The sequence below is a fragment of the Bactrocera oleae genome, chromosome 4 (genome assembly GCF_042242935.1).
Source record: "Bactrocera oleae isolate idBacOlea1 chromosome 4, idBacOlea1, whole genome shotgun sequence".
In the NCBI taxonomy this organism is placed as follows: domain Eukaryota; kingdom Metazoa; phylum Arthropoda; class Insecta; order Diptera; family Tephritidae; genus Bactrocera; species Bactrocera oleae.
The window spans coordinates 54,317,051-54,337,888 of NC_091538.1; the positions used below are offsets into that span (position 1 = coordinate 54,317,051).

Sequence of the window (20,838 nt, forward strand, 5' to 3'; positions counted from 1 at the left end):
TTCTAACAGTAATTGCAGAAATATTTTATGTTACTATAACTACAACCACTCCAAACATTTATTATGTATGCGCGCTACACAAAAACAACACGAAAAATTTTTAGTTTTTATTAGTTCAATTATTTATTTTTGTTCCGTAAACTGTAGTGTTTTTGAAAGTTGACCAGTTCAGGTTGTAAATAATATATGTATATACGTACAATTAGATACAACTAAATACTAAATACAATGGTCTGTTTTTTTTTTTATATTCATAAATATTGTATTTAATATACAAGTAGTTTTGTATTGTTTATGCACACACTCAAAATGAAATTATGATCAGATTTAACAAAGGATAATATCCATACACATATGTAGTGAATACAAAACTTTTATTGCAAAATTAAATATATTAGCAGCAAAATACAATGCCACAGAAGTTGTGCAAATATTGTGTGTGTGGGTGTGTTTTTTTAATCTTTTGGCATTGTAGTATATAGGATGGATGCACTGTTATTACAACTAAATTTTAAGGATAACAATTATTCATATGTTTGTATGTATGTATGTATATATGAATGTATGTAAATTGTTACTAAAAATAACGTGAGAAAATTAACAACTCACCATAAGCAATTGCGCAAAAATAACAAATTTAAAAGAAGTTTAGTTTAACTTATTTATTTTTCACCGATTCAAATACAATAAGTATGTATAAGACTTTTGGCTCAGCAAATGACTTTTGATTTTTAAAATGTGATTTATAGCGAAGTCGCACAATCGGCTACATGTTGGCACTGGATTTATTCAATTTTATTCATTTATTTATACTTTTTTTTGTTTTACTTTTTATAACTGTATTATATTTATGTCAAAAAATGGTTGTTACGTCTTATGACTTTTATACTTGCTTTTACTGTTATCATAATTTATGTAAGTATATCAAAATTATTATTATTTTTATGTTGGTACGCTATTAATTTTCATATTTTTTCTTTTTAATTTTATACGCTTAACTACTAATGTCAGTAGACTGTTATTTCATATATATTTCAATAATATTTATGCATAAACATACATATAACTTTTTAAAGTGCATATGTATGGATTGCGCAAAAATTCTGACTACCAAGGTGGCAAATATGTAAAGTGTATATTTGCGTCGAACTTGTATGTTGATTTTCCTAAATATTTTGAATAGCGAAAAAATGCCTGAAAACAGGTTTGTGGCCGCGTCAACTTGTTTGCTTTTTTCTTTATTTTAATCATTACTAGAAAATGGTTAAATTTTTAAGATTGTATATAAGTATGTATTAAATTAATTATTTTCATTGAATATGATACGATTTATATATGCCTCAAACTCGTTGGTATACCAACTAGTTTACCATTATTCAACACTTATCTTCGCTTTAAGGAAGTTAATAACTTTTTTCCATATCTATTGTTCGCTGTAAGGAAATTAATTACTTTTTTAACTGTATTTTTTTTAAAGAAATTAATTATATTATATAACTGTTCTCTTCTTTTCAACAATATTAAAAAAATTTAAACGAATTAAAATTTTTTTTTCGTAAAATTTCTTTAACCAATAATTAAATATTTTTTATTGCAGCTATCGATTATTTATCAAAGTGTTTATTGTTTACTAAATTAAATTCCAATCACATTACATTCATAAAAATAAATATCATGTTAATAAATATTATTCAGCGCTTTTGGCCAGCTGTTATTTAATTATAATATGCTCAGTTGAAACTTAGTTATTTATTATTAGTATATACATATGTATAGTATATGTATATATATATATATATGTATATATATTGAAAAATTAACAATAACAATAAAATTTTACTCAACTTTGACTTCTGTTAAGTTTTTGTTGATAAACGAAAACGGATATGTTCCTAAACGAATAAATAAATTGCATATCGAATTGAAATAACGGTGAAGCACGCTATTCGCATTCAACAATTATAATATAAGGAAGCGCTGTGGAGAAACAAAAATGAAAAAAGAAACACACCGCCAAAGCAAAACGCAGACATTTACAAACTTACGAAATTCTTCGGCTTTAAAAATAATGTGGTTTACTTTATTTTTGAAAAAAAAATTATAATAAAATTGTAGTGCTTGCGAACATTTTGTTTTTTTGCCTAAATTTAAAAAAAAAAAATTTTTATGTGCCAATATACAGTAAAATATTTAATTTCTGCTAAAATTGCGTTAATTTACATTTAATTTGTTAAAAAAAAAAAAACATTTACGAAGCAAAAATAAAAATTTCGAAGCAATTCTCAATAAAAAAAAAGAAATATTAAATACATACAAAATATGTATTAAATAAAATTATACAATAATGCACATACATAAGTATGTATATATTTATATATACATATTTCTTTTAACAAATTTCAACTGTTGCCTTTTCGATTTTTGTGTGTTTCAGGATAATAGAGTAAAATAGATTTTTCTACAGAAAAAAAAAATTCATTTATAAATACATATTTATAAAAACAAAATTAACAATAAAAACCCATTCGTTGCAGCCAATTAAATTTGCCATTTGCCATTGTCGTAAATATCCTTCGGGTTGCTTTAACTTTCATTCACTACTTTTACTTAAATTTTTAACTTTTTGTTTTCATAAATATTTTCTTTTATGTGGCTTCTGTTTCTTGTTCTGCTTTATTTATTGTTTATGTTTTCTGCTTTTGTTCGTTGCACTGGCCTGCTGCTGTTTTGTTGCTTGCTTGCTGGTTGGCTTGCGGCGGGACCTGTACGCTTGCCTAGATGGGTCGTGTAAAGTTGGCCGGGAACAGACCCTTTTCGGTTGTGCCTTCCTTTTGTCCCATCAGCCAACCTTCCTCCTGCAAATTTGTAATAAAAAACTTAACGCTTAATAAAGTCATAGAACATTTGTGGCGTATACAGAAGATCGAGCACATAAATGGGTGGTGGATTTGGGAACGGTTTAATTGTGGGTATATTTTAGGGGAAATAATTAAAATCACCAGCAAAAAAAAATATCTAAATTTTATTTCTTACATCATTAAAGAGTACAAAAACATCTTTATCCGAATTTTGGTCGGTCACTTTGTAAGACAGCTAAATGCTATAGTAGCCCGATTTGAAGATTTTTTTCAAAGATTGTATTGCTGCCTTAGACAGTAATTCATGCCAAATTTCGTGATGATATCTCGTCAAACAAAAGAAGTTTTCCATACAAGGACATGTATCTGATCGTTCAGTTTGTATGTCAGCTATATGGTATGGTGATCCGATCACAACAATTTCTTCGGAGCTTGCACCGACGGCTTGGACAATAATTTATGCCAAATTGCTTAAAGATATCGCACCAAATGAAAAAGCACTTGATTCAGAACTTTCAGTTTGTATAGCAACTATATGCTATATTGATCCGATATCGGCAGTTCTGATATCGGACGTGTGCAAATTTCGGATCGATATACTAAATAACTGAGTGGTCAGTTCGCGTATTTACAGACAGACGGATACGGCTAAATCGACTCAGCGCATCATGCTGAGCATTTACCATATATATATATATATATTATAGGATCTCCGACGCTTCATTTGGGGCTTTACAAACTTCGTGGCAAACTTAATATATTTTATATTGCTTTTGGATTATCTAGGAATAGGAGGATATGGAATAAATATTTTTTGGGCATATATTGACAATAATATAGACATTATTATCGAAAACAACAAAAACAATAAATTGAATTTATCAAATTTGTATTTTCGGCATCAAAAAGCTTCTCATTGAAACATAAATTTCCCGGAATGTCTTTAAAATGGGTAGTGTATGGATCCTTTTGTCAAATAATAACAAATAGCATAGAAATACGGTTAGACATCTAACGGAAATGTTATTTTCTTCTTTTACTACTATATTCTTATATAATATTATAAATGCTTACTATATTCTTAAGAGCAAACACCGCAAACTTCTACCCTACAACAAAAAGATTTCACCACAGCATGGTGAAAATTATAACTCTTCTGCGGGAGATATTAAAGACAGCATCATGCATTTTCTTTGAGACACTGTTATACGCGATAAACTATGCTGAGCCACCACTGTGCTCACGACAGTGGAGTCTACGCAACCGAAACGTATTCGACCAACTCGGCAATATTCCTTCAAAACTATTTGTTTAGTTTTATGCCGTTATAACTACAACAAAAACTAGTTTTTTTTTAATTTTGATTAATTGTTGAGCATTTGTTGGGTCATAGGGTTACCATTTTTGTTTTGTTTTTTGTGTTCCATAATAAGCTCAATCTATGTACCAATCTAATGCTGGTACAAATGAACAGGGTTACGTAAAAGTAAAGCACTGTCCACACGCAACTATTTTAGAAAATATTTTCTGCGCCTACAACAGTAACAATGATTGCATGGAAACTCCACACAACTTTTTTGGAAACATTTTCCGCTACTACAACAACCAGTAAACCAAGCAATTAGTCACCAGTGCTTCACTTTCATATTTACCTGATCCTCTGGATCATCATATTCAATAACGCGTATTATATCGCCAACCTCAAAGCTGAGCTCATCGACATCCTCCTTCACATAGCCATAAGTGGCCTTGACACGGTAAAGCACACCCGCTGGCAAATCCGATGTTGTGGCATCTGTGAAATACAATAAAGTGCAAAGTAGATATTAAAAATTTTTGTAAGAATTAAACGCGGTGAGCACTCGCAAATTTTCACACTACTCGTGTATGCAAAGACACATTTACTGATTCGATTTATTATTATAAAACTTTTTTTTAATTTTTTCATTGTATGAAAATATATTTTTATCGAATTAAAAATAACACACTTTTTCCCCGAAACTTTTGAAAGTTTTATTTTTAAATCTCAAAAAATAAAAATTTAGAACCCCGCTTTGCATACACTTTCGTTGTTTAAGCGCACATTTAGCACAGAAGTGTGGGTTAGAGAAGAGTAAGTGTGAACGCGAATTAGAATTAGACTCATAGCGTTGCGTTGGTGTTAATCATTAACAAAGTATGCCGTTATTATAAAAAAAAAATTTATTTCGTTTTATTAAATTTTTTGGTTTTGTTAAACATTGCAACAGCTACGGTTGACCCAAAAAAGTTTTGTAAAACAACAATACGCGCTGCTATTTAACGCGACAGCGTGGGTTAGATCTCGGCTGGGGTTAATAAAAACTTTCAAAGAAAACTTCACAACTTCGAAATTTAATTTTTAGTAATATACTTTCAAACGAAACTTCACAACTCCAAAATTAAAAATTTTTCAGAAAAAAAATCTTATGTAAAAACACAGTTTAGTTTTGTTAATTTGTTGCAAAACAACAACAAAAACAACAGTAATAGACTTGTGCAACAAACGTGCCTTTTTCTTAGTTGTAGGCGCTTCGTGTTAAAAATATGAAAAATACAAACAAAAATAAATTTTTTTAAATAAGTGTGTTATAAAAAGTGTTATTGTGTATTAGAAGAAAGTGTCTTTTGTTCTGGTTTTGTTTAAAGAAATGTTTGAACTGTGTAAATTAAAACATGTTAAAGATTATAGTATAAGATGATATGTTTCAAGTATTTGCGAAATTTTTTTTTTTAATTGTTTTTTGCGAACTTTTGACGAAAATGTTGAAAAAAGTCAAACCCTCCTGTCTACAACAAAAAAGTTTAAAAACAAATATTCTAGAATTGTGGCTATTGAATCCAACTGCAATTGCGTACGAGCATTCGGTGGATAGAGTAAACTTTAGAAAAGCTTTGAAGTGTTCTTAACAGATGAAAGTTTAAAGAATGTTTATTAATTTTTTTCTAAAATCTTTGTTTCTACAGTGTAACAGTTGACTGTGGTCCAGAAACAATATATTTCCAGCAGCAATGAAATAAAATTTGAAATTTTTTCCAAAATTCGTTGAGTTGCAAATAAATATACATATTAATATTTTCTAAAATGTTCCAATTTTTTATACTTCCGCAACCTTTTGCTACAGAGTATAATAGTTTTGTTCACCTAACGGCTGTTTGTAACACCTAAAACTACTCGAGTTAGATATAGGGTTATATATATATAAATGATCAGGATGAAGAGACGAGTTGAAATCCGGGTGACTGTCTGTCTGTCCGTCCGTCCGTCCATGCAAGCTCTAACTTGAGTAAAAATTGAGATATCTTTATGATACTTGGTAGACATGTTTCTTGGTACCGTGAGACGGTTGGTATTGTAGATGGGCGTAATCGGACCACTGCCACGCCCACAAAACGCCATTATTCAAAAACAAATAAATTGCCATAATATTTCTATGTTATAGTGCGAAAATTCCTTCAGATTCTTTCACTTTCCTACGAAGTACTAAATATGTGGACCCCAGTGCCTATAGTTGACCTTCTACCGAAAATATCAGTCAATCCACAAAGAAATCTCAAACGAGTATACCATTTGACTTTGCGAGAGTGTAAAATGTTCGGTTATATCCGAACTTAGCCAAGAATCGAAAAATAAATCTGTATATTGGAGTGATCAAAATAGCTGTGTTGCTTATAACTCAAATTAACTAAAATAACGAAAACGAAAAAATTATTTGACTTTTTTTTTAAAGAATTGTTATACATTTTTTTTAAGAAAAAAGTATACATATGTACATATAATGAATTTAAAAAAAATATTTTTGTTATATATTTTTATTAGCGAATTTTTTAATTAAAAAAAGTTTGCATTTAAAATTAAACTTTAATATTTTAATCCCGATGTTGGAATTCAATTTTTTTTATACGGGAATTAAAAAAAAATAATCTCACAAACCGGATTAAAAATTTATTTTATTTAATTCTAATTAAAAATTTTAAATTTTGTTTTTATTTTTCAATTCGGTATGTATTTTTTTTTAAATTAATTCTAAAAAAATTCTTTTTTTACCTTCATTATTAAAAACATATGTATATGCTTGCGATTATAATGGTTCTTTTTAATTTTTCAATCCGGTAGTTGGGATTAAAAATTTATTTTTAAACTATAGAAAAACAGGGTTGCAAATTATGCATTAAAAATAATTGAATACAATTTTTTTTTGTAATCCCAATACAATACAGACAAAAAAACATACCGGATTGAAAAAATTAACGTTTAATCCCACAAACCGGATAAAAATGTTTTTTAATTAAAAATTTTAATTTATATTTTTATTTTTCAATACGGTGTGTGGGATAACTTATTTGTTTTTAAATCCCGTAAAAATTTACAATTTTAAAAAATTTGAGACATTTCGTTTTTAGGAAAAATTATTTGAATTTTTTAAGAAAGGATTTGTTATATTATTTTTTACAAAAAAAAATTATTTTTAGAGAAAAAGTATTTAAATTTTATTAAGAAAAAAATAATTTTTAAGAAAAAAAAACCGTATTTCAATAAAAAAAATATAATCATTTCTATTTCAATTTATTTAGATACAATTTTTTTTGATCTATCTATAATATTTGGCTTCGCTATTTGCAAGTTAGTTTTAAGCACAACAACAATAAAACAAGCAATGAGACAACAACTTTTCAAAATTTACACTCTTTTTTCAGGTTTTAATTTTTTAGTCTCTCTTTTTTCAATTATTGGTAATTTCTTTGTCCTTTTCGCAAGTCATATGTAATTTAAAGTACTGCAAAAAAATATTTCAAAGCACATATCCTTCACCATTGTTACAAACATGGGGTTAAATTGTTGCTTTCGCAGCGACGTACTCATACCAAGATAACTGTAAGCGAATCGCCTAAAAATTGTTACCTCTGAAAAAGGTAAACTTACAAAGGCTCTCAAACGCTTTGGCACAACACAATAACTATGCGTGCGTCGAATCCTATACAGCTCTTGCTACATACATACATACATAGATAAATAGGTACATACATATATATTTATATATATATATATATATATAAGTTTGTTTTTCTTATGAGAAGGCGCATGTGTAAGAAGTAGAAGAAGAAGAGAAGTGATGAAGCATACGATCGTAAACGATCTACATAGCATGTATGTACTCGTTTCATTGGCGCTGTGCCGACGAGATGTGTACTCACCGGTTGGTATCTCGTAGATTTGTTCATCTTCTTCGAAAGGATTTTTACTAACCGGCGCGGCTACTTTTTGACTTTTTTCAATATTCAGATTTGGCTCATCAACAACATTTGTTGTAGCTACATTATCAATAATATTGAGGTCATTGGTAGCGGCACGCTTTTCAACAACACTTTCGTTTTTATTGGACGCGACAGCGCGTGATTTACGTATCAAATTCAATGGGTTCAATAACTGTGCTTTGTGTCTTTTTGGTGACTTTTGAATGACTTTACCTCCTGATTTCTTATTCGTCTCATCCGTCGCATTGCCGTTGTTCACATCGGTCGGCGTTGCTGCTGCTTGTGGCATTGCCGTTGCGGCGGCTGTGGTGGCGTTTGCATTGGCATTGACGTTGCCGTCGGCGTTGGTTGACTGCGGCGCCACGGCATTTTCACTGATGTTGCCGTTAGCATTGCCATTCAGCTGTTCCGGTGTGAGCTTCAACGATTTCCTTGGATTGTTGCTGCTGCTTTCCTCGGCCTTTAGTGTGATTGGCGCTGTTATTGTTGCTGGCACAGCAATCGAGACATCGTTTTCTTTGTTGTTGACTGCCACTTCAATAGCAGCATCGGATTTGATTTCCACAGCGGCAGCGCTGTCGTTTAGACCAGCCGCAGCAGAGTCGAGCGTTGTGTTCGCATTGGGACTTTCCGGTGTGACAACTGGACGCGGTTCAACGCCGCCATTGCTGTTGCTGTTATTGAGCGTCGCTGCATTCGAAGCGTTCGCAAGCAGAGCAGTAGCTGCACTTTGATATGGAGGTGGCGTTAGTGTGCCGATTAAGGGGCTACTGCCCGGCGTTGATGCTGGCCCAGTGCTGGCGCTTGAGATGTTGGTGTCTGCAGCAGCATTGTCGGCGGCTTTCAAATTTTCCGGTGTGGATTCTGGTGTTGGAGAAACTGAGTCAAGCCTGGATGTTTGATGTGAGGAGCTTGTGGATGTGGATGATGCTGTTTGTTTTTGGTATTTTGTTTTGTTTGTTTATGTGTTTATGTTTGTTGTTTCGTATGTGCATTGACGAATTTCGATTTGCGAATTTTGTCAGCCAATTGTATATTACATTTTGTTCCAGAGTATGTTTATGAGGTTAGGTATTTTGTATTTTTTTTTATTTTTTGGTTAAGTTGGTTGCAGAATTCAGTTGTTAGAAGCATTCCAAACGAAACGTTATATATAAATGAAGAAAATTGGGGAAAACAAGAAAAAAAAAAGAAACTCATCACATGCAAATTCAAATGTTATAAAATTTTTGTTTTCAATAATTTAGCAATATATAAAATTTAATTACAAATAAAAATAATAAATTTAGGTATCATTACATGCAAAATTTGGATGTCAAAATTAAAAGCAAAGCTTAAAAAACACACATACACACTCGTACTGCTGCTTATTTATAAGCATATGTCTTAATATAATTATATTTTAATTTTAATTTTGAATGTTCGTTAAACCCCATATATTTATAAACTTTAGATTCAAAATAAAATTAAGTAATACAACTTAAATTTTCTAGCCTTATAATGTAATTTCAGAGTTGATCGAATGTGTCTTGCTACCAGTCAGGTTGAAAGTGCGCAATAGCTCGTGAAATACAGCATATCTGAGGCAAGTTTTGGTATTTGCACAAAAACAAGAAATAAAAAAAAACTTTTTTAATGGAAAATAAAAAAAATGTTGCTGTTAAAAATTGGTATTCCACGGATCTGGCCCTTGGCTAATTTTACGTGTCTTTAGATCAAAATAAAATGTCTGCTGGAAAAAAATCTTAAAACTATGAAGATTTGAAGGATAGTTAAAATCGGTTTATAGCTCTTTGTGTTTCTAATAAAATAAAAATGTAGCGAATTACATAAATTGGGGTTCGAATTATCACTGTATTCACCGCTCTAATTATGGATATGGTATATCTAAATTTTTCATGAAAAAAACTCAAATTTCAACTTTTGACCAAATCTAGGCATGATCAAAGAGTAAATGCGAAAAAGTGATCACCAATATAACGGACACTTTTAACGAAACTGTTTGTTGCAATAATTTTAGTATGAAATTTTAAACATTGTATAACCACGTTTAGTAGTTAAAAATGCTCACTACATGAAAGTTTACTTTTCTATATATTGTGTTATGTAAGATAACTATAAAACTAAAGCAAACCAAAATTGTAACTATTATAAATTGAAAAAAAAAATTATGATTATACAATTTTATGGCCATAAACGTATGCAATTATAACGCTACAACATAACTACTTCTACTGCAAATAAAATGTTTGTCAATAAGAAATTATAATTATAATTTAATTATCATCTAAATATAATTTAATTGGCTAATGTACTCGGCACACACAACTTCATAAAATGTGGGGTTTTATAGAAATTAAAATGGTATAGGGTCATAATAAATAAGCTAAATTCGATTCGATATTATTAAGTGAGACAAAATGTGCTTAATTTTTTTTTTAATTTTTTTCGTGGCTAATAAAGCAATGCAAGTGCATGTTATTGTATGCATAACATACATACTTTTATTGTATAACTTTGTTTTTTTTTTTGTCTTTTTTTCTCTGTAATTTGCGATTTCCAATTTTTAAAAGCATTATAATTTTCAAAACAAGTTTTGTGTGCAAAATATTAAATCGAATTGTATTTAGCTTACAATTAAAGCAAGCAATTATTTTTTAATTTAATTTATGCAAATGCAAATTTTGTCAAAAAATTTTTTATTTTTTTTATTCAGCTATATATACGTATATACGAAAGTAAAGAAGTGAAAAGAAAATAAACAAACAATATTACAAAAAGAGAACAGAAAAAAACAATATTAAAATGGCCAACAACATTTTTGTGCTGGCATTCAAAAATATTTATAAAATTATATATTTTGAATAAAACATTAAAAGATGAATGTTCCACTTGCACACCCACTGGCATACTTTCACACAAACACACGCTTGCATATGCTTTGGCATTTAAATGCTTTTCACTACTAAAAGCGTAAAAGTACCAAAACAAAAAAAAAAAAAAAAAATTAGCACAGCACAACACATCCTACGAAGCTAGTAGTTAAATGGTGTATTTGTATGTGTGTACTAAGGTACTTACGACTATTGACATTACTGGAGCCATTGGTGGTGATCTGATTTTGATAGTTACTGTTATTGGTGGTGTTTGTGTTGTTCATTTGCTTGAATGGTGACGTCTTTGTGGGGCTTGGAGCGGAAAAGGCAGTGCCTAGCAGTGAAAGAGAGAGATAGCAAGCGGGTAAATATTGTAATTTTATTTTAAATTTCAAATAAATTTTTTTTTGTTTTGACTTGACGTACTTTCCATAAATTTACTAGTTTGCTTTCGTAGCGTATTCGAGCCGCGTTGAGAATCCGTTGCTAATTTGTCCACAATCGCCTCCAGTTCGGAGTAGATCTAAGATAAAGCAGTTTTTTATATTTTTGCAAATTTTTTTCCAACATTTTTTAAAACAAGTTTTAATTATTTTTTAAAATGAATTTTAATTATTTTTTTATTATTGTTTAAAGCGCACCTTAGCCGTTTCATTGTGAAACACTTGTTCCGTTGCAAAGAGCGTCTGCAAGTTGGTGACCAAAAACAATATTCTTGAATCATATAAGGCGGGCAACTCATCATGCAACTCGGTATTGAGAATTTCATAGGTGCGACGAGCTTCTTCCAGCTGCTCGCGTCCTTTGGTGAGCTTTAGTTTTCAGTAAGCGAAAAGAAATTAATAATTATTGTATGTATTTAAATTTTATTACACTGAAACAACAACAACATTTACCTTGACATCATCTTTGCGCTTGTTAGCATTGGCCTGAAGACTTTGGAATGAATGGCGTTGGCCATCATAGTCAATCAGCTTTCTATTGCGTTTGTCCACTTTTTTCTATGGAAGACATTTTTTATATATCTCTTTTCATTTATTTTCATTAAATTCGACTCACTTTCATTTCCGGAAATTGTCCGGTGTATGTATTCAACGGAATCAATACTTGATCTGCCAATTTATGTGCGAAGTCTTGCCAAAGACTCTCTGCAGCGCCAGTCTGCGCCTGCAACGCATCAAAGCCGACCCAGTGTGGTTCATAGATTTCGGAAATGGCATCCATTAGCGACTTGGAAGCGGTTTGAGCAGCTATAAAAGATAAGCAAGTAACTATTATGTATATTACTATTAGCAATTAGATTTCGCAGCACTCACCACGAATACATCTGATGTAATTGTTGAACTCCTTTTGTAATCTGTTGGCATTAGTTTGTTGGCGATTGAAGTTATTTAAATGATCGTCGAAAATATCATCGGCAGTCCGGTCAACTTTGCCCAAATTTTGCAAAATCTGTTAAATGATTAAAGATAAAAGCATTTTTTAGCATGTGAAATATATTATAGTTTTTTAAATATCCTTAAAACTGATTAAATTAGTGGTTCTATTCAAAATATTATTAGAAATTAAGTGACGTTTTAGACAACTTGTTGTTGTTGTTGTTCTCACAACCGTCCGGCCTACGTAACCGGAATGGACCCGGATTTTTATCCGGCCAAGCACTGTCAGTCAACTCGGCAGAATTCTGCCGCTACAACAATAACAACGTTTTAGACAACTTATATTATGGCTAAACAGCTCTGGATTGAGTATTACAATTAAACCCCTAATTGTGCTCAATTTACCATATAATTAACTAATTATTAAGAAATTCTTGCAAAACTCTCTTGTCTCCTGTAAAGGCAACTCTCTTTACGTCTGTGAAAAAGGGGTTAAAACTGGGGCAAAAGTGCACCAGCATGATGTTTTAGAAGGCGTGGTAAAACAGTTAAGCAATACCCTCTTCTATGTAGAGCATTGGATTTTTTAGTAATATTCTGCTCCAGCACACAAAGCAAAAACCACTACGTAGTGGCTTAAAAGCAATATTCCTGGTTTCATAGCTGCAGATGATTGCCCGACTGAATTTGGTCCAGATTTGGATCCATCGGACTACAGTTTATGGTCAGAGTCGGATAACATGGCCTGTCCATGAATACCACACAGAAATTTGGTGAGTCTCAAAAAATCTTTTGTTCGAGCAACGTCGTCAAGACCAATAGAAATTGGGTGCTGCTCAATGACCGAATCGTTTGAGGGCTTGTGTGTAAGCAAAAGGCGACAATTTCGAATAAAATGTTGTACATCGCTAATTTATTATATGCATTGTTAAAAAAAAATTAATTTTGTTAAAAAAATGTATTACAGTTTAATTTTTAGAACGATCTAAGCTTGTACAGAACTTATAGCAGGAATAAGTTATTGATTCAGCCAAATTAATTAAGGCATTAACTGTCATAATTCAATTAAAAATTTCCATTAAAGTAGACAATTTACTAATTGACTAAAACTTGGACTGGTTAAATAGAAGTTTAACTCAGATCGTAATTTAACCAAATCATAAAGACATTTGGAGGTGATTACAATCATTCACTCGTAATTTAGTTTTTTTTTTTAACTTTAAACGGCAGTTAGTGGGTGAGAGTAGTCAATGATTTAGTTTTCGATCTAGATGGAATCTCTAAAGATGTCGCTAATAAGCAATCTCTAACATATAGCGTCTATTTCGGTAAATATCGCAAAATGAAATTAGTGTGCACATTTAGATTTTTCAATTATATTCGGGTTTTGAGGGTTAGATTCTAGGAAATCAGCGTTTTGCTGTTGTTTGTAACGCAAGTTAGTGTTTGACGTACAAGTTATTACATATTATACTGTCTCCTAACAGGTATAGAACTTCGTAAACTACTCTCTAGAACTTATAGTGTAAAAGATAGATATATAGACTTTGTGGGCCACTTAGTACTTCTTCTAGTACAACAAACAAGCAGATTTTATTGCGAGTTTGTAGTTTATTTGTGATCGGTCAGTGCTTTGCGGTGCTAAGAAATTTTAGCTATGAAATATGATTCCCAATAGTCTTTAGTTGTTTACAGTCACAGAGGTAATATGAGTAGCCTTTTTGGTGGAAAGTTTTCTAAAAGATTTAAAATTGTAAACAATGCGACGATATTTCCATCACAATATACATATATATCCAATATTTGTTGTATTTAGCTAAAGAATCGAATTTTCGCTATTTATTTTAATTATTATTAATTATTTATTTTGGTTGCGTACAATTTAGTCGATTTGTTGGGCGTTTGCAATGTTTGTTAGTATTATTCGCGCTTATGCAGATGAAATAACATACTTATATTTACTTAAATTAAACAAATATACATACAGACAAGTGTGCATTAAGAGTAAATAAATAATGCACTGGACTGCAATGAAGTGTTATGACATTTATATATATCTAGCATATATTTACTTTTGACTGCTAATATTTTTATACATGCGTACGAGTATATACATATACAGTCGTGGGTAGAATAATAGACCCACTCGTAAGAAGAGACTTTATTTTGATACTTTGCCGGAAATAAAGTTAAGATATCGAAGCAATGAGATTACAAGAGAAAATAAGAATAGTATCATCCTGTTATTATTATTTTTTGTTTTTGAGTACGTTTGACATAAAAGTTTAAGGACGTGACATCATGAACGAAAGAATGGAAAGGTTTTGTTTATAATTTCTATGAATTTCTAATGAATTCTAAGAAAGATTCAAGAGTCAAGAGTTAAGTCGTAAATATCGAAAAAGTGAAGAAAATGTCGGTGAAAATCGTACAATAAGCCCTGGAGAGATTGTACAGCACTCAACAAAACCGACGGACTGAAAAATGGATTTTTAAAGCCTCTTGCCAGCAGATTGCAACAAAATTGTGAACTTTTTTTTAAGCGATAAGATCATGCCATCCAACGAAACGAAAAAATTATTATGGTTCAACTGTCTTATTTCGGTTTCTATGTCTTTTTCGTGTTTTAAATACTAAAATACTTAATAGTGACCTACAAGTGGCACATACGTTGCTGTGCCGAATGATGCGGAAGGCATTTTTCAGCTCCTCATCCGCAAAAAAAATTATGCAGTTATCAAATAAAACAAGAAAAAACTTTAACTTCGGTTTCTTACAAAAACTTGACTTTGATCGGTCAGTTTGTATGGCAGCTATTTGCTACAGTGGTCCAATATCGGAGGTTCCGACAAATGAGCAGCTTCTTGGAGAGAAATGGACGTGTGCAAAATTTCAGATCGATCTCTCAAAAACTGAGAAACTAGTTTGCGTATTTACAGACACGGTTAAATCGACTTAGCTCGTCATGCTGATCATTTATGTATATACACATGTATATATTGTTAAAGTTAAAGTCCAACAGAAAATCATAAAAAACTACGAATAACTTGAAATAAGTTGACTAAACCAAAACAAGTTTCAGGCCTTTTTTGTAGATCGGCAAATTTCCTATAAGAATATGTGTTGATTCTCGCTTAACAATTATTTGTTTGTGTACAATAAAAATCCAAAGAAAAAAATAAAATAACCGTTTCGAGTTACTGTTTCGAGTTACTATAAACTCTAATGTTAATTATTTATTTTTTCATATTTGTATGCATATCACAACTATCCTCAATATTTTTCACAACAGTGTATGTACATATGCTCCCCTAAACAATTTACCATTGTTTTGTTTTCATTTCTATTTATTTATTTAAATGTCTGTAATTTGAGCAACTCAACGTGCACGCTTTTGTAAATTTGATAAATTGCTTACAAACAAACCGTGGAGTTTCGAATATGAAACCGACGAGCGAGTTTAAGTGAATGAGTGGGCCAAATGAACTTACGCGCCACAGGTGTACAATGGCAAGCGAAGTTTAGTGGCGGTGAATTCATTGTGAGTGCGAGTTCGGAGTGAAATATTATATATAGTGCCATTTGTGCACTTCACCTTGACATTGACGCATCATTATTTTGCGAACTTAATATGAACAAAAACATACACAGATGCAACTCTGTGTAAGACAATATGGAAATAGTAAGGGTATTCATCTTAATTTTTGAAAAGCAAGATGTATGTATCTAAGTAAAGCATCAAACTCGACACTCTTTGCTAGACTCTGACTAACGAGAATTTTCCTTTCTTTTTTTTTAATGAAATTTCTAAGTCCAGCTCTTTTAGGAACGCTGATAGCAGTCCCTAGAGAAAGTTACACTTTTGTCAGAACATGTGTGACAAAATAATCACTAATGTTACGAAGTAGATAGAGAGTTTCAATGAGCGATAAACTCTCAACAGATTGTCGCTTGGTCAAAAGGGTTTATTATGATTAATATGATCAAAGTTTATTGAACAATGACTGGTTTCGGGTTGACTTTCCTATTAACCTATTAGGTAACTGTACAGAGCCTAATTTAAGCAAAAGTTTTTTAACAAAACACAAACAGAACAGACACCACTAATAGGGAGCTGTTTGGAGTTCCCAGAGGGGAACAACGGAGACCCTATAATATATGTATATACATAAATGATCAGTACGATGAGCTGAATTGATAAGTCATGTCCGTCTGTCTGTACATATACGAACTAGTTCCTCAATTTTTAAGCTATCGATCTGAAATTTTGCACCTGTACTTTCTTTACTAGAAGCTGCTCATTTGTCGGAACGGTATCGGAACACTATAGCATATAGCTGCCATACAAACTGAACAATCGGAATCAGGTGCTTGTATGGGAAACTTTTTTATTTGACGTAATATCTTCAAATTTGGCATGAAGTATTGGCAACAATGTAATCTCCGAAGAAATTGTTTAGATCGGATCACTATAACATATAGCTGCCATATTCACTGAACAATCGGAGAGAAGTGCGTGCAGGGAAAACTTTTTTATTTGACGATCTCGGGAAAAGGAGAAATTTCGAGTTTTCGGAATTCTTCATATAAAAAAGGGTTAACGATATACGATACTAGTCAGTTTAGATACATTAGGGTTGAAGGTTCTACTGCCCTTCAACACGTTTTTGCTAGGTTTTATTTAAAATGGATATTTTGTCTACATATCAAATACTTACATCACGGCATCTGATTTTAATTTTCAGTAACATATAAAACTATTGTACTAAGGTTACAATTAGAAATTCTTAACAGATATTCAACTAGACAGAAAAGCATCAGAATACCAATTATGGAACGATTTTTTAATCAGTTTTTTTAACCAATAGCTTTGATTCATAGTCGAACTATATTTCTGATCGAACTATGACAACTGACATCAATACACGCAAGAAGTACCGATTTTCTAGTATGGAAAATTTCCTAGTCGGCTTGCTAATTGAACTTGTGGTTCATACTCGCTGTAGAGTTATTTATAACTAGTAATTGCAGGATAACTAATACTGCACATAAAAATATCTCATACAAATACATAGTGTACGTGCCTATACATATGAATTAGGTTACTCATACGACATGTTGTCCCTTGTTAACAGCGTGTAACTTTAAATGAAGCAATTGAAGATATGTATGGAAAATTTCCGACTTTCTGAAAAAAAAATGACAGCATACACTTATTGTAAAATTTGCTATATCAACAAATCAACAAAATATATAATATTTTTTTATTAATCAGTAGATGAACATAATCTGGCATGTAATTGTTACAAGTACCGCCCACGATCACAACGAACAACGCTTATTTTAGGCGTCATTTTGCTGGCGCTGTCTACAAATCCAGTTTTATTACATGAATTCATTTGCATTTGCTATTTACATTAATAAAACCAACAATTTTATTGCCTCAGAATATCCTACGCTATTCAAGGTCATTTGGCTAACAATAACAACACATTGTAATTGCTTTAAAATGTTTATTAATATTAAGAGTAATTTTAAGAATCTAGCAAATTTATGTATATTAAATGTAAAAAACTCTTAAAAACCACGATTTTATATATATATAAAATCAGAATACAAATCCGTTTCGAACTATAAAGTTTTCAATTGTTTCAGTTCTCTAAGGCAAAAATACAAGTAAGTGGATGAAGTAGAATGTAGGTTGACAAGCTAAACAGTGGCAAGAGATATAGAATTTCGTAGAGGGATAGCTGTCAAACCAGCTGTCAAAGTATATACTTGTATTTATGAACTGTGATTTCCATAAAACGACTTACAGCAGAACAACGGGCAAAAAAAGTATGAAAATATATTTCTAAACTCCCGTTCTTTTCCTTTAACTTACATTTACATATTTTGCCAAAAATCGTCTTTAGCTTCGAGACAAATTTATGGCCTAACTAGTATTTAATAAACAAAATTCCCGTATTTCTTCGAAACTCTTCAGGCTTTCTTGCACTCAGAAAAAAATTGGAACTTTTTTGAAGTGAAGAAACGAAAATAGTAAATACTGCAGGCAAATATTTTTTGGTTGTCATGTTAATATTAACCGTTTGGGAGTTAAATTTTTTGGTCATACCTGATCTAGACCCTGTTATGGTGGCAAGGCACAAGATAATTGTCATCGAAATCAACTAACGGAAAGCTCAGAAAATGTGCTGAGTCGTACCATGAAAAAAAGAGGTATTAGGGTGAGTTGGTTTTATGGGCATGCAAAGAGGTGGTTAAGAGTCATGTGGGGACCTATTGCATGCAGAACATAGATTTGGTATGTCGGTGTTGATTTTGGAAAAGTAAGAGTTTAACTTGCCATAGTATTCAGAACGAAGCTACGCGACGGTCACTCTACATTCGCGAGACGACAACTCTAGCTCTTCTTCTGATATTGGTGGTGGTTGAAATATAAGGGCGCCATTTGCTGGGAGAGAGTTAGTGAGTGTAGCGTAGCGCAGAAGCTCAATACTTCTAATGGCAACCCTAGTGAAATCATTACCTTTTTGGAAAGAACTTTTGGTAGCCGAGTCATATAATGAAATGAGTCTGACACATAGTCACCTAGATCATTTAATTTGATTTGGTTGGACTACTTTTTTAAGAGGTAGGTTAAATCAATAGTCTATGCTGCTAAACCGGCACCACAGAACAGTTAGAAACCAATAGCCGTAGAGTTAGTGGCGAGATATGATCCACTATGCTGGAAAAAGGGGTGCAACCAGAGTCAAATTTATTACAAAAGATGTATTTATGACTGAATTTGATTCACACTTTCGGTTCATTCGATAATAATTTTTAGGATATTAGAAAAAATTAGCGTAACATAATTTTTGAGAGTACTTTTCAGGGAAATACGATATTTTCGCTGAAATACGATAATATATGCAGAAGCAATTTCAGACCCTAACCTTTTTCTACTTCAAGAAAAATCGAAAAAAATTCTCTAAAAAATTTACAAAAAACCGCAAAATGTCAGCAGTTTCAATTTGTCGAAAAATATACAAGTATTCAATATATTTATATAAGTACTTGTATATACTGTAAATATAAAAAACTATGCAAAGTAATTATCAAAAAATTTATTCAATAACTTTCTAACAAAAAAAAAAGGTTAAAATTGCAGCAATGCTTTAAAAAAAAAAAACAATTTAATCACATTTCAATTGCCTTATCATACAAAATCCAGCATACTTTTTATATAATATAATATTTTTACTTTGTGCATACGTATAAGTATATATGTATGTTTGTACATGTGTATGGCAGTTGTAAGCGTAAACTCATGTTAGTCGCTTGGCTGGGATGTCAGCATGATTTGCACTTCTACTTTTGCTTTTGCTCTGCCACACTTACTTGTGCTCACTGCTGTTGCCGGCATTTGGTCTCTTTTAGACTAGCTAGTCTTTAGCTAAATGACGACATATTTTCAAGCATTTTCCTTTTAACACAAAACTCATATCTCATCGCTCTTTTTGCTGCTTTTGATTATTTATAAAGCTTTGTGATATTTAGTCAACACGCGCGCATATTTTTAGCTAATATGTATAGTACATATGCAGATGAGTTGCTAGGATTTGCATATTGAATATTTCTCTAGCGAAATTCGAAGCTTGTAATTTTCTTTTGATTTAGAATTTAATAGAAAAGATTTGCGTTGCAACATTGTAAAAGGCGGTTTGTTTTTCTTGTAAATGAATATAAAAAATAGCAGGTAATTTGTAATAAAATTTCTAATTACTTTTAATAATTAAGTGAGGTTAGATACAATTTTCTAAGCTTTGAACAATTCAGCAAGATTGGTAAGCATCAGCTCCAGTCTTTTTAATAAAAATTATTATTTTGATAGAACGACTGCTCGGTTGTATCAAAAAGAGCAGTTGTTAAGTCACAGGTACTCCCCAATTAATTGTGCAATTTGTGGCTGAATTAACCTAAAACCGCTCGATTGAATTTTTGCAAGAAAAAAAGTGGCATTCGAAATATTGTAGAACCATTTGTGGTGAAGATACTCATAAGAAATCTTAAGTTATGCCTTATAGACAGCCTGTTTAATGAGCCATTTAGCAGCCCATTGACAATTTTTCACTTTTTTGCTAACATTTTGCTAATTGACTACATTAAGGGGCTGTCCGAAACGCTTGCGATTCAAGAAAAATCGATTTTTTTAACAAAAGCGTTTAACGCAGGGAATCTTCACAGTTGGACAAACTGCTTATTTTAGACAAACATCATTTTACCTATAAAAAAATATATATCATAAAAAAGTTGATTGAAAACAGATATGTGATCTGAAAAAGCTTACAATTCAGTCTCAGTGAAGGATAACGCTTAAATTTCCATAGCGAGTAACACTTAAATATATCATAAAGACGTTGAAAGTCACTCAAAAGCGGTTTTCATCTAAATATGACTCTATTC

General features: G+C 31.4%; 1 protein-coding gene across 6 annotated transcripts in view; it reads right to left on the reverse strand.

Annotated features, from left to right (window-relative positions):
• Positions 1-97: 97 nt before the first annotated feature.
• The window catches only part of Amph (amphiphysin), an 83,814-nt gene continuing 63,073 nt past the window's right edge, over positions 98-20,838 (reverse strand). The window contains exons 2-10 of one of the 6 annotated variants that reach the window (XM_036363316.2): positions 12,325-12,460; positions 12,068-12,258; positions 11,905-12,009; positions 11,650-11,820; positions 11,435-11,531; positions 11,214-11,342; positions 8,073-9,062; positions 4,511-4,653; positions 98-2,855 (exon numbers count right to left, since the gene is read on the reverse strand). In XM_036363316.2, coding sequence (XP_036219209.2) covers positions 2,775-2,855; positions 4,511-4,653; positions 8,073-9,062; positions 11,214-11,342; positions 11,435-11,531; positions 11,650-11,820; positions 11,905-12,009; positions 12,068-12,258; positions 12,325-12,460 — 2,043 coding nt within the window. In that variant the 3' untranslated portion in view covers positions 98-2,774. Of the gene's footprint in view, positions 2,877-4,510; positions 4,654-8,072; positions 9,063-11,213; positions 11,343-11,434; positions 11,532-11,649; positions 11,821-11,904; positions 12,010-12,067; positions 12,259-12,324; positions 12,461-20,838 lie in introns of all 6 variants that reach the window. The other 5 variants (XM_070107931.1, XM_070107930.1, XM_036363318.2 and 2 more) reach the window with 5 other exon arrangements.